Source organism: Oncorhynchus masou, chromosome 5 (genome assembly GCF_036934945.1).
Source record: "Oncorhynchus masou masou isolate Uvic2021 chromosome 5, UVic_Omas_1.1, whole genome shotgun sequence".
Taxonomy (NCBI): domain Eukaryota; kingdom Metazoa; phylum Chordata; class Actinopteri; order Salmoniformes; family Salmonidae; genus Oncorhynchus; species Oncorhynchus masou.
Genome location: NC_088216.1, coordinates 47,017,864 through 47,032,390, shown reverse-complemented (window position 1 = coordinate 47,032,390; position 14,527 = coordinate 47,017,864). Strand labels below are relative to the sequence as shown.

General features: G+C 43.1%; 1 protein-coding gene across 2 annotated transcripts; it reads left to right on the top strand.

Moving 5' to 3' along the window:
• Positions 1-5,414: 5,414 nt before the first annotated feature.
• On the top strand, positions 5,415-13,929 carry LOC135527036 (calcium/calmodulin-dependent protein kinase type 1D-like). 2 transcript variants are annotated; one of them, XM_064955694.1, is made up of 14 exons: positions 5,415-5,479; positions 6,669-6,744; positions 7,341-7,452; positions 10,121-10,246; positions 10,330-10,404; positions 10,574-10,712; positions 11,044-11,167; positions 11,292-11,367; positions 11,532-11,644; positions 11,815-11,893; positions 12,040-12,127; positions 12,258-12,544; positions 12,627-12,734; positions 12,869-13,929. In XM_064955694.1, exons 2-13 carry the CDS (start codon positions 6,729-6,731, stop codon positions 12,697-12,699), a joined length of 1,308 nt encoding a protein of 435 aa, XP_064811766.1. In that variant the 5' UTR covers positions 5,415-5,479; positions 6,669-6,728; the 3' UTR covers positions 12,700-12,734; positions 12,869-13,929. The 2 variants fall into 2 exon arrangements, with proteins under 2 accessions (XP_064811766.1, XP_064811773.1); XM_064955701.1 differs by lacking the exon at positions 6,669-6,744 and having other exon boundaries at positions 5,437-5,479.
• Positions 13,930-14,527: the final 598 nt, after the last annotated feature.

The following is a 14,527-nucleotide window of genomic DNA, read 5'->3' as shown; positions in this document are numbered from 1 at the left end:
ACCAGCCTCAGAAATCTGCAATGAACTGCACTTCTGATTGCAGCCCAAATAAATGCTTCACAGAATTCAAGTAACAAACACATCTCAACATCAATTGTTCAGAGGAGACTGTGTGAATCAGGCTTTAATGGTGAAATTGCTGCAAAGAAACCACTACTAAAAGACACCAATAAGAAGAAGAGACTTGCTTGGGCCAAGAAACACGGGCAATGGACATTAGACCGGTGGAAATCTGTCCTTTGGTCTGATGAATCCAAATTAGAGATTTTTGGTTCCAACCGCTGTGTCTTTGTGAGACACAGTGAGACACAGTGAAGCATGGAGGAGGTGTGGGGGTGCTTTGCTGGTGACACTGCCTGTGATTTATTTAGAATTTCAAGGCACACTTTACCAGCATGGCTACCACAGAATTCTTCAATGATATGCCATCCCATCTGGTTAGTGCTTAGTGGGCCTATCATTTGTTTTTCAATAGGACAATGACCCAAAACACACCTCCAGGCTGTGTAACGGCTATTTGACCAAGGAGGAGAGTGATGGAGTGCTGCATCAAATGACCTGGCCTCCACAATCATCTGACCTCCACCCAATTGACATGGTTTGGGATGAGTTGGACCGCAGAGTGAGGGAAAAGCATTATGCATAGTCCTCAGCATATGTGGGAACTCTTTCAAGACTGTTGGAATAGCATTCCAGGTGACTACCTCATGAAGCTGGTTGAGAGAATGCCAAGAGTGTGCAAAACTGTCATCAAGGCAAAGGGTGGCTACTTTGAAGAATCTAAAATATGTTTTGATTTGTTTAACACTTTTTTTGGTTACTACATGATTCCGTATGTGTTATTTCATAGTTTTGACATCTCAGTATTATTCTACACTGTAGAAAATAGTAAAAATAAAGAAATACCCTTGAATGAATAGGTGTGTGCAAACTTTTGACTGGTAATGTTATACATACATAAATTATGTTTCACCCTTATATTAGTATGTACTTGAAAATACAGAGTGTTTCACAACATTAAGACATCTTCATAAAATTATTAATACAAGTGTCTATCATTGTTCTTTCACTTTGAGAATGTAGAGCAGGTTGTGCAGATAGGTGTGAATACAAATAAAATGTCATCCCATTTGACATTTAATAATAAGGCAGCAAAATGTGAAAACTGCAAGGGGTGTGTAGACTTTCACTAGGCACTGTATATACTTGTTTTTTCCATAACGAACATATAGGACCGTGAAGAGCAGACAATTCTCGTCGCCACACAAACCAAACCTCTTCAACCCTCCTTGTTAACCGCTCCCTATATGGAGATAATATAGGATCACATATCTAATATATATGATTACTGGACCATGAGCCGTATCCTCTGAAACCCCCTCACCTCTCTCAGCCACAACGACTGACATGCATACATATATAGAATATTAGTTACAGAAGACGCTATGCAGGCTCTCTCACCCAACCCCTGCACACCTAACCACCGTCTCCTGAAAATGTTATGTCCACTCCAGTGAGTTCGTAAGATCATGTTGGTTCTGGTACTGCAGCTCATGGTCTTTATGCAGTAAAGCAGGAAATCTAACAATGATACGATCCCTGCTAATAGCACCATGGTGAGCGCATCACTTACTGCATTAGCTGGTTGGCTGTGTCGCTAATCTGCTAAGTGTGGCTATCAATATCCTGGCAGCCATTGAATGACAAAAGGTCCAGTGCTGTATCCGGTGCATCCAGCCACTGCTGCTGAAATTAGGCTAAATTAAGTCAGAGGGCATCTAAGACTAACCTAGCACCGCCTTCTTTCCGGAAGAGCAGGGACATTCTGATGCTGCTAAAACCTCAATTGAACTATATCCAAAGCTGACTTCTAATTTAACATTGACTTTTTGTGCCTAACCATATCCTGTTTTGACCATTGCCCTAGGAATAGTGGGTTGATATGACTTTTTATATTTTCACTCCCTATTAGTGCTGCACACGTTGGTATTTGAAACGCAAATGGGAGTGGCCAGCAGCCCCGCAATCTCCCAATTCGAACCCTGAACCGAGGGTAGATGTATGTGTCATGGATGAAACATGTTAGAGAATGCAGTTGCAGTCACACTATGCATGCATATGTCCTGTACCGAATTAATACCCCTCCTTTGATGCCCTTTGTCTGTCATTGTCATGTCTGCCCCCACTCCCCCTCTCTGGCGCTCAAGGCCGCCAGGCCGCTCATCATTATGCAAACCTGTCACCATCATTACGTGCATCAGTGCTTTACCGGCTTGCCCAGGTAGGACGCCAGGTGGCGCCCCGAGAGGTGGGGGGGGGGGTACTGTCACATCTGCTCCCGCTTTGCCTCCGGTGCACGAGGCCGCTAGGCCGCTCAACATTACGCACACCTGTCACCATCGTTACGCACATCAACTCTTCGCCGGACTAACCTGGACTCCATCACGTTATTAATTACCTCCCCTATATCTGTCACTTCCTCTGTTTCTTTCCCGAGTCAGCATTAATGTCGTTATGTGTTCCTTGTCCAAACGCTGTTTGTTTTTTGTTGCTTGTTTGTTTATTCATTAAATATTCACTCCCCGCACTTGCTTCTCGTCTCCCAGCGTCTGTCCTTACAGTCATCATCATTGTGGTGAGGAAATTCACATTGATTGATTGAATGTATGTATGTACATGAGAAATATGTTAGGCACAAGTCTACAAGCACCTAGTATGGTATACTAAGGTAGAGATAATCATATGTCTCATATGGAGAGGATGTGACTCCTCACACTGCAGAAGTAACTAACCGTATACAAGGTACACAGCAGCAGCAACCACAACTGCAGTGGATGGTGAGATAGAGAAAGTACTAGCACCCTCTATAACATCAGTTACAGGGCTGCACTGCTCCTAAGCTCTTCTTCATCAGGCTTTAGTTTACTGTGTCGTGTTTCATAAGTGTGAGCCTTATAAAACATGTATGTTCTAGAATTAGAATACTACAGAATTAGGTTTGTAGACACAACCAACCATCACACAACACTGAATAATCACTCACAGTACGTTGTAATGCATTGAGTGAAAGGTGGCACACAAACCCCCTCCAGACTGCCACACACACACACACACACACACACACACACACACACACACACACACACACACACACACACACACACACACACACACACACACACACACACACACACACACACACACACACACACACACACACACACACACACACACACACACACACACACTGTGGCCAATGCTACATAAGAGTGAATGCTTGCAGCTGGGTGTGAACCAGGACAAGTACAGCTTTCATATCAGAGGGAGGAGACAGGGTTGGATTTATTTATGAATAGCCTACAGAGTGATATTCAGCCGTAGGTTGCCTAATCATGTGTCATGTTGGCTTGATGGCATCATGCTTAGGCTGTAGATTATATACCCAGCAAAAATTGTGCACCTGCAGTTGGGTACATATATTATGAAACAGTTTGATGCATTGAAAGCCCCCAAGACAGGTTTAATGCATTCTGCATGGCAATAATTGACATAAAAACGTATTACACACATAACGTATATTAGAAAGATTAGATATTATCAACCATTGAGTGTAAAATACTGTAAATAGATGATAGAACATTACAAGCAGGACTCATATATACTTATTTAAAGTAATGCATTGCAGGCTTTATGTGAAATTACAGACATCTCTGCAATTATGTAGTTGTTCAATGAGTGAAATAGTCTTGCCATAGGTTCCCAATGAGGCCATCTAAAAACAAAGCAAAGCATGTGAACCTTGCAGCTGTGGGTTTGTTTTCCTATACAGTAACCTAGGTTAGTGTCCACTGGCACTGCACTATTGCCAATAAACTGTGCAGGATGTGAGGGACATTGAAAGCAAGTGACACCTATAGATGGTAATTTTCCATGAAGAAATATTGTGGGACTTGCTTGAGCTCTTTAAAATGATTTTGTGGTTGTGTAAGAAGTGTTCTAATTTTAGATCAGAAAAGCAGAGAAGTGAAGATTTCATACGCTGTGGTTGTGTAAGAAGTGTTCTAATTTTAGATCAGAAAAGCAGAGAAGTGAAGATTTCATACGCTCCGAGTTATTGTCTGACTTGTTGGGAAAGTGATCAAAGTAGCTGATGTGTCAAACGTTACTTTGTTTACGGTGAATCGAATGTGGGAAGTTATGAGTTTAAGCCTGTGTCACATGAAGCAATTTGGACTCAATGTCTGTTGCAGATATAAGTGACATCATCTCAAGCAACTTTGCTATTACAAGAAGCAATGCAAGCACTATTGAAATTGCATGTAACACCCAATCATCTCATAGATCACATCATGGTTTCAGAAATGAATTGTTTATCCAAATGTTTAGTAATTGTAATAGCATCAATATAGACATAATATAAATGTTGGCTGTACATTTTCGCTAGCTAGCCAAAATATTGCCTATTTTGCAACCATGTTTTACCAAGCTAGTGACAAGCTTAGCTAGCTAGTGCAGTTCATGTTGGACAATTTCAGTTGAAACTGGACAGAGAAAGGCCCGGGTTGCCTATTTGCCAACCAGGATTTACCACGCTAGCAAGGAGCTAAGCTCGCTAGCTCATGCAGTTCATGTTGGACAATTTCAGTTGAGACACAGAAAGGTCTGGGTTTACTTTTAAAATTATATTTATTGACTGCCAGACCATGTACATTAACCATGACAACTGTGTTGGAGTTCTGAACAGAACTATATGACGAGCACAGGGGGTTGGTGACACCTTAATTGGGGATGACAGGCTCGTGGTAATGGCTAGACCAGAATGGGTGGAATGGTAGCAAACACATGATGCCATTCCATTCGCTCGGTCACAAACATTATTATGAGCCATCCTCCCCTAAGAAGCCTCCACTGATGTCAAGTCATGTAAACTTTTTTCTGCTTAAGGATTGGACATTGCATACAGTCAATTCCGTGAAATAGTATTGATTTCTATCTCTTGCGATGCAATGCAACTAAGTTGCAGGCTATTTCTGGGTGGTGACACACTGAGCAACCCATAAATTGCCTACAGTGTAACATCGGCTTAACAATGGGACCTTTTAGAATGTTGAAGAAATCCCATGAAAATGGTTGAGCGTTTTTTCAGGAGATTAAAAAGCTTAATAGTTCAAAAGGTAGACATTTTATTAAAAGTTGAATACAAGCACACTATTCCTGGCCAGTCTGCAAGTTTGAATGACGTTTCTAGCTTAAATGATGTAAGAAAATAATGTTCTAAATCATAATAATAATACAAAGTCATAAATATTTTTTACAATATTAAAAGTTGGACTCTTTTGCTTTTGCCAGTCTGATTAATGATGGGGAGGGCAGACCACGCCCCTGGACGCTCCGCGGTCTCCATGTCTGCAGTGAAGAAACTAGTAGGTCTATCGAGATACCTCAACAAGTGCACTCTTGCTCCTTCTCTGTCGATAAGGTAAGAAAAAAATGCCCATTCACGTTTCTATTCAGTTATTTAGATCTGTGTGTACTGTGTCAGTGGTGTTTTTCTGTGCTTAGTTTAAGCTACATTATTAAAAGAGAAAATGTGTTTTTTTTCAATTTCTTAAAAAGTAGAGCATGTTATATAATTGAAATGCTGCGCCATCTCTGGCTTTAAGTAATGAACAATTGACTGTAGTTTAATATGGTCATGATCTTCGACATTTCCACCTAAACTATCCATGCGTCAAAGGCAGTCGGGAACATTTTACGCACAGTTCTGAGGACCATTTGAATCATGTGTACTATCGGATGATCACCGGGATTTTTCCCACGGTGCTACTGGACGTTAGGAATGACCTGGAAAATACGTTTTTATCAATTCAATCATTTTAAACTGGACAAAGCTTACAAGAAATCCTCATTGAATGGACACATGACAACACAATGTATGCATTACCCCAAATGGATGTCTACCATATTTTATCAACACGTATTATGTATTTTGGCTGAGGTATCCACTGACATTAGTATTTAATTTAGCAATAATCCATGAAGGGGTGTGGTATATGGACAATATACCATGGATACGAGTTCTTATGCACTGTTCTTATGCACTACGCAATGCAGAGTACCCGGAAGCAGCCCTTAGCCATGGTATATTGGCCATATACCACAAACCCCAGACGTGCCTTATTGCTATAATAAACTGGTTACCAACATAATTAGAGCAGTAAAAATAAATGTTTTGTCATACCCGTGGTATATGGTATGACATACCATGGCTGTCAGCCAATCAGCTTTCAGGGCTCGAACCATCCAGTTTGTAATCATCATTATAAACCGGGTGGTTCGAGCCCTGAATGCTGAATAGCTGAAAGCCATGGTACATCAGATCGATTACCATAAGTATGACCCCAAAAAAATACTGATTCTAATTACGTTGGTAACCAGTTGATAATAGCCATAAGGCACCTTGGGTGTTTGTGGTATGTGGCCAATATACCACGGCTAATGTCTGTATCTGCGTCACGTTGTGTTGTGCATAAGACAGCCCTTAGCCATGGTATATTGGCCATATACAACACCCCCTCTTGTCCTAGAGCATAGAATATAATTAAGCAATATCTATGACATTGTGAGATCACTCAGGGGGGTTTGGGGTACTTCTTTTTAAAATTCAGATGCTGATTGGTTTAAAAAAAGAAGCAGAACCAACTTGGAGAGAGTTTTGAGGCACAACAATGGCCTCTTGTGAAGGTCAGTATAATAAATCAACCCAGTTTTGGGGGTTTGTCAGGGAATCAGCAGTGATCTGCATGCTGAATTGGCACAGGAAGGAGAGAGAGAGCGAGGGGAGGGAGAGGGTGGAAAGAGTAACCATCAATAGGCATTACAGCACTAATCCTACACCTCTTTGGGCGTTCTGGAAGTGATGGGTACAAACGAGCTTAGGCCAATAATTAATGACCTCATACTGAACATGCAAGCTTTTATATAAGTAAAATGGGGAGCTTACAAGATGGCAGTAGTTAACCGAGATCTCCACCAAAGCTGTGGTCCCCCAATATTGTTGTTGATGTTGCTTTGTGAGCTACTTGAAGCCTTTCAAACGTTCTTGTATCCAAATGATGTGTCTAGCCATATTAGTCCTAAGACATGACCCAAGAGGAAATGTCTGTGACCTACCAGTGGGTTGGTCCCCACCCACCATATGAGAAACTCTGTCCCAAAGTGTTTGGTCATGTTGGGCTTCTTTATGTGTGGTGAGGGTTGTCTTTTGAAAAGGAATGTACATACATGTAAGACAGTCCAGTGTTCTGCAGAGTAAAACTGTTTGTCTGCCGCTGTTCCAGGTGCCGGCTGTGACGACAGAGCCACCATGGGTCGCAAAGAAATAACCTGCAGCTGGAAGAAAGTCATCAACAATATCAGAGATGTGTTCGAATTCAAAAAAGCGCTGGGATCGTAAGTACTTTGTCCGTTTAAATGATTGCCTGGAGGTGTAATTCAAAGCACTTTTACTTTTGAAGATAACTCGCTTCATTCGATGGCAGCCATTTTGTGCTTGGTTGTTTTCACTGGGCCTTTGTTGCTGAGTAGCAGCTCTTGTCAGCTTCTTATCTCCGACTAAAGAGCCATTATTACAGGATTAAGTGCATCTCCAGGATATCTACTTTACCTGTGCCCAGAGAAGGATCCTAGTTTGGCACTATAATCCTGGAATGTTCTACCCAGATTATCAGATTATAAGGACCCAGGTCAGGGCAGGTCATGTTTATCAAGGGAACACTTTGCGCTCACACAATACAGTCTCTCTCACCTTAAAGATTGAACCTTTCTTGGAAAGTTTTGAGTTTAAACGAAGTAGCAACAGTATCCAAAAGAGGACAGGACATGCCACATTTTGGAAAAATGGTTGACCAATGTGTATACGTGTGTTCATGTGTACGTACATTTATGATCATGTGTGTGTGAGCCTGAGAGTGTGAGCATGTGAGTGTGAGCATGTGGGTCTGAGCACATGTGTGCTAGAGTGTGGTTGTGTGCATGTGTGGGTGTATGTGTGTTTTGTAGGTCTATGCACAGTAGGTCTATGCACAGTGGGTCTATTCACAGTAGGTCTATGCACAGCGGGTCTATGCACAGTAGGTCTATGCACAGCGGGTCTATGCACAGTAGGTCTATGCACAGCGGGTCTATGCACAGTGGGTCTACGCACAGTGGGTCTATGCACAGTAGGTCTATGCACAGTAGGTCTATGCACAGTAGGTCTATGCACAGTAGGTCTATGCACAGTAGGTCTATGCACAGTAGGTCTATGCACAGTATATGAGAGCTTTATGAAAGGAGTTGTTCTTTGTGAAATCCAATAGAATTTTTTTACTGCCCACACAACGCTGATATCTGCAGAGTGAGAGGGGTCTGTCTGTTGTCCCTGGCCTACCTGTTGTCTGAGCCTCCTCCTCACCTCCTCAACCCTCTCCTCAAGCAGCTTACAGCATAATACATGAGAGAGGCTGAGGTTGAGAAAGTGTGAGCCAGGCAGGTGAGCAATGATGTCATTACAGAGCGGGCACAGCCTATCACTGCTCAATTAAAGGATTAAGGGCCTGGCATTGTGTGTTGACAGTGTGCATTTGCACGAGGTGAGGTGTGAGGGAATGAGTGTGACTGTGTGCCTGCTGGGGTGCGTGAGTTTGTGTGCGACATTGAGTATCTGTATATGTGTGTGTTCATCAGACCTGGGTTCAAATAGTATGCTTTTCTTTCAAAATACTTTGAGTGTTTGACTGAGTCTGCCAGGAGTGCCAGATGAGAGGGAGGAAGCCAAGTGGGAAGCACAATCAAAGTATTTGAAAGAAAACAAATACTGCAGTATTGGAACCAAAGCCTGGTGGACATTGTGTCTCCGTCTGTATGTCTGTCTCTACCAGACAGTGATGTCTTTGGGCACAGGGCGCACTTATTGCATCAGTATCATAGGTGTTGGAATAAGGGCATCTGCCAAACCCGAGGATTACCCACACCTTGGTCTCCCTCAAACAGGGCAGACAGCAGATGGGAGATCGGATCCATTTTATGAGGTTTAGGATAATCTTGGCTCCCTCCCACACATGAACACTTCTCTCCTGATGTCATGTTACGTCTGGGGTCTGACAAAGAACCCCCCCACGGTCTTCTCAGGGTTCATCCAGGGTCGGACAGAGACAAGCAGACACAATGGACGATGGAAATAAAGCCTCCGGGATTCATTGTGTTTTAGTTCTTGAGAATTTCTGTGGTATGTAACGTTGTCTGCAGCTGGAGCAGGATATTGCTTTTAATTATCCAATCAATTAAATCAAGTAATCAATCAATCAATCAATCATCTCAGGGGTCTCTTCTCTGGGCCCCCTGTCCTGAGCTTCAGGCTGGGTAATGGGAAAGGCTTGAGTACTCATCCTCCTGTATTGCCCTGCTGCTATTCACAGGCCTCAGGAGCACAGGCCATACCTGAAGCCTCTATGGCCCTGTTTAGACCGGAAGCCCAATTCTGATGTTTTTTTTCTCACTCATTCGTCTTGTTCCTAGCCATGTGCAGCTATGAGCCAGGAGAGTGAGGCTTGGTGGTGGTGACTCCACCTACAGCACTGTAGCCTTCCAAAGAGTGTATGAGCGCTTCCGCCATCTTGGTTACACCTATCCAAATATCTGTGGAATGAGGTTCATTTTTCAGGGTTGTTTTCGAGCTCTTCAACTTCGTCCTCAGAGCTTATTGGTTTAATTTGAGCGGTATTTCATTTGATTAGAGCACAGGTGTCTTAACTATTTCCTTCGAGTGTCTGTGTGTCTGCGGGTTTTCACTCCTCCTTTGCACTTACGGTCATGAATTAATTAGGAACTCCCCTCACCTGGTTGTCTAGGTCTTAATTGGACACACATTGAACAGAATAGCAAAAACCAGCAGACACTCAGCCCCCCACTGAAGCAGTTTGACACCCCTGGATTAGAGACTAGAATTGTTAACTGTCGTTAAGCTCAGAAATCTGCAAGTTTATGGAACCCGAAGAGGTTCATTGATGATAGAGCTCAAACCCATACGGGTTTGATAGTGGACATAGCCTTATAACCGTTTCTCTGTCTGCGTGCGTAGGGGTTCGTTCTCCGAGGTGTATCTGGTGAGAGAAAAGAAGACTGGAAACCTCTATGCCCTGAAGTGTCTGAAGAAAAAGCACCTCAGCTGTAGCAAGCTAGAGAACGAGATCACTGTGCTGAAGAAGTAAGTACACACACACACACACACGCGCACTCTCCCTCACACCTGAATGAACAACATCACAAATCTCTTCCTCTTCCTCTCAGGATAAGGCACGACAATGTGGTTGGATTGGAAGACTTCTATGAAACTCGGACACACTACTACCTTGTCATGCAGCTGTGAGTGGGCACCGTTATCTCTACATATACTAAATGCATTTATGAACATACAGAGAAATGTTGCTGTTTTACAAAACCTGCGGTATTAGGAGAGTAATGAAGACTAAAGGCTGATGCTGAATATAGTGGTGGAGATTCTGATGTGTGTGTGTGTGTGTTTCTTTCCTAGGGTGTCTGGTGGGGAGCTGTTTGACCGTATCATAGATCGGGGGGTGTACACAGAGAAGGACGCCAGCTGTCTGGTTCACCAAGTGCTGGAGGCTGTCAACTACCTTCACGAGAACAGCATAGTGCACAGGGACCTCAAGGTATGTTACACACACTCACAGTCAATGTAAACACACACACACACGTGTAATATCCAGGCTGTATCACATCCGGCTGTGATTGGGAGTCCCATAGGGTGGCACACAATTGGCCCAGCGTCGTCCTGGATTGGGTTTGGCCGGGGTAGGCTGTCATTGTAAATAAGATTTTGTTCTTAACTGACTTGCCTAGTTAAATGAAGGTTAAATAAAATACATTAAAACAAATACAATATTCCAGACATATTTTACACACACACACAACACTATTAAATACTATGTTGGGAGAATAGTTTCTCTGACGCTTTTTGATTCTCTTTCCCTCTGTGTGCAGCCAGAGAACCTACTATACTTCAACTCAGATGAGAACTCCAAGATCATGATCAGTGACTTCGGCCTGTCCAAGATGTCCGACCACGGAGTGATGTCCACGGCCTGCGGCACGCCAGGATATGTTGGTGTGTGTGTGCGTGCGCCAACCGTGTGTTAGTTGTTTGGTCATTGAAATAGTGTAAAGCTTTATTGCACAGATAGAAAAGACTAGCATGGTATCTAATCCGGTGTATATTTGAACTTCTACAGCCCCTGAAGTTCTGGCTCAGAAACCCTACAGCAAGGCAGTGGACTGCTGGTCCATAGGGGTCATCACATACATCCTGTGAGTACCTATCTAGGACTTCTAGATCTATATCCGCCAGCACCTCTTCTCAACCTCTTCATAGTATAAGGATGACTGCATTGTGAGATGGTATTTCTATATAACGTTTGGGGAAAGTTATTGTGATAACTCTGTGATAACCGTGTTTCCTCTGCGTTCAACAGGCTGTGCGGCTACCCTCCGTTCTTTGAGGACAACGAGACACGTCTGTTCTCTAAGATAATGAGGGCCGACTACGCTTTCCACACACCCTTCTGGGATAACATCTCAGAGTCAGGTAAGACATACCACCACCCCTACGACAAGGGTATTAACACAGAACGAGTACCATAACTACATAGTAAAGTTATTCACAAGTCCTCTCAGTGCTAGAATACTTCTTTTTACTACATATATGCTGAAAGTTCCCTGTCAGTTGTTCACGTTTGTCTGTCTCGGGTTCCATAGCGAAGGACTTCATCCGGAACATGATGCAGAAGCACCCTAAGAAACGCTTCAGCACAGAACAGGCCCTCAGACACCCCTGGTGAGTCACACACAGATCCAGGATCAGTCCACCCTCCCCTCAGGGGGAAAATAGAAAACCGATCTAAGATCAGTGTCTGGGGATCCCACTATTTCTTGTTTATTCTTTGTTCCTGGTGGCTCTAACAATGTCATTTCCTTTTGCAGGATCATTGGGAAGACAGCGAGGGATCAGGACATCTATGAATCAGTCAGCATACAGATCCAGAAGAACTTTGCCAAGTCCAAATGGAGGGTGAGCAACATGTCATAGGGCTACATACAATATGCTATCATACTTACGTTACTATTATTATTATCATCAAAACATGATTATTTATTTAAAAAAATATATAAATCCTAATCTTCCTGTGTGTTTGTTACAGCAAGCCTTCAACGCCACGGCAGCCATCAACCACATGAAGAAGCTGCAGTTGGCCCACGCCGACCCTGATGCCCCTCTCCCACCTATCCCCTGCAAGTTCCAGAATACTCAGCAGGGCGTCAACAACATCACCGCCAAGGACACCAACGGCAACCCCCCAATCCCAGTGACCCCTCCGGAGGTGCAGTGCCGTGGCCTGAGAGCCAGTCACAGCGAGCCCAGGCACACGCCGGTCGTTATGGAGACATGTAACGCAGAGAATTGCTCCTCATTCGAGGCAGCTAAGAGGTGAGTCCCAAGTGGACGGAGGGGAGGGGAATATATGTCATTCTGGGGTTCTTAAGGCTTTGCTTTTTGCTGTCTGTTTCAGCTGTGATACCATTGACAGGGCGACCAATAGGAATGGGCACACCATGCAGACTGGGGTGTGTTCTGTTATGTGATTGATTGACCTAAGGATCAATTCATTGGCTTAAAGGTAAATAGGTCTCAAATACACAATGCACATGTGCTTGCATACACTCATGTACACAATCAACGGAGAGTTGATAGGAAAACTCACATGAATTATATGAATCTTCATGTGGATTTACACTCCCCACGCCCCTCCAGTGTTTCTGCAGTGTTGCAGTCAAGAAGTTTGAGCCACTCTACAGGTGTCAGCTGCCTCCTGCTGGTTCAGGAGTAGTACTCTGTAGTGCTCCTCTGAGATGCCCAGAGGCCCGTAGCAAGGGCCAGGGCCCGAACCTTATCCAGAGAACACAGGAAGACCTGAGATTCCTACCCAACTACAACGTAGTACATTTACACTCGCACAAATGTAAACTTTTAATTTCTTTGACCCAAGCCACTGTCGATGTTTAGAAGACTGTACATTCTGTACTTATCTCAACAGAAAATGTACATTTGAAGTATACAAAGACGTACTGTATTTGCAATGTATAATTACCTATGAATGTTAATTGACCTATGGAAAACAATGTAATTTATTTGAATATTTGTTTCTGATATGATAGCTGTGACGGCTAGATTGTAACTCATTAATTGGCTTTGGCTACTTTGTGTTGCTGTCTGAACTAAATTAAACTGTTCTTCTTTCACTCACATCTGTTCCTACTAATGGATCTGGAGAAACCAGAATCCTGTGGATCTGAAGAAAATATATGGATAAAAACCTGGTCAAATAATGATTTAATTGTAGAGTTTATGAAACCTGCATGACAGTTATTCAAGGGGACGTGCTTTGCGATGTCATTGATGTCAAGCGTTAAATCGACGCCATGTGCTTTTGTATTGTGCGAATGATTTGTTTCTTTTATAATCCTAAATGTAAGGATTTTGACTTGTGAATCTTGCCCACAGGTTTGAATGACGTTGACCCATTGTTTGAATCCTAACGCTCATGTCATAACAATGACTTTGGGGTTGAGGAGGGTTGACATTATTCTGTGTCAGAGAAGATGGTTATTACTCTACTTAAAGTGGTCCTGTGTAATAATAACACCACTTTACGTACAGAGATGATCACATGTGCCACTTTTATGCCATAAACTGCTGTAGAGTTCCTCCTGTAGTGTCGATGCCATTTTAACTGTTTGACTGGAGATGCTATCTTATAAACCACAAGCACTATACTTTGCTTCTTTGTTTTGTTTCTAAATAAAAAACTTAAATGTAAATCGTCCTCTTCTATACTTTTCTACCCTCTTCGGCTAGCCTAATCCACCATCCTGACCACTGCGCTCTCTTTTCATTTCACCTCCACCAGTCTGGGCCTCCTATGATTGAACTATTGCAGCTGAGGGGCTTTGCACAAAACAAACGTAAAAGCGTTAGCATCACTGAATCCTTGTGACAGAGTGTCAGCTCCGGATATCAGGATGGTCAAACGAGGCTACTCTACAGCTATTGGTGGAATGTAGGTCGCAGCAGGGGAGTTTCTAGGATTTGAGGACATTGTAGGCTTAGCCCATTGAGCTATAAGGGGGATCCATTCCCAGGGACAACATTTTGAATTTCAACAGCTAAATGCATCAAATCTGAACATTGAGAGATGAAAGAATTGTGCCAAAAATGTAATAAAAACAATGTTAAAGGCAGGTTGCCTATTCTGATGTCGGTTGTTGACATGGGTGAGTGAAGAAGCCTTGAACTGTTGATGTGCCCTTGATTAAGTCACTGAACCCTAATTGCTCCTGTAAATCAATCTGGATAAGAGCGTCTGCTAAAGGACTTAACTGTAAGGAGCTGATACAGGTGTCCCGGTTAGAG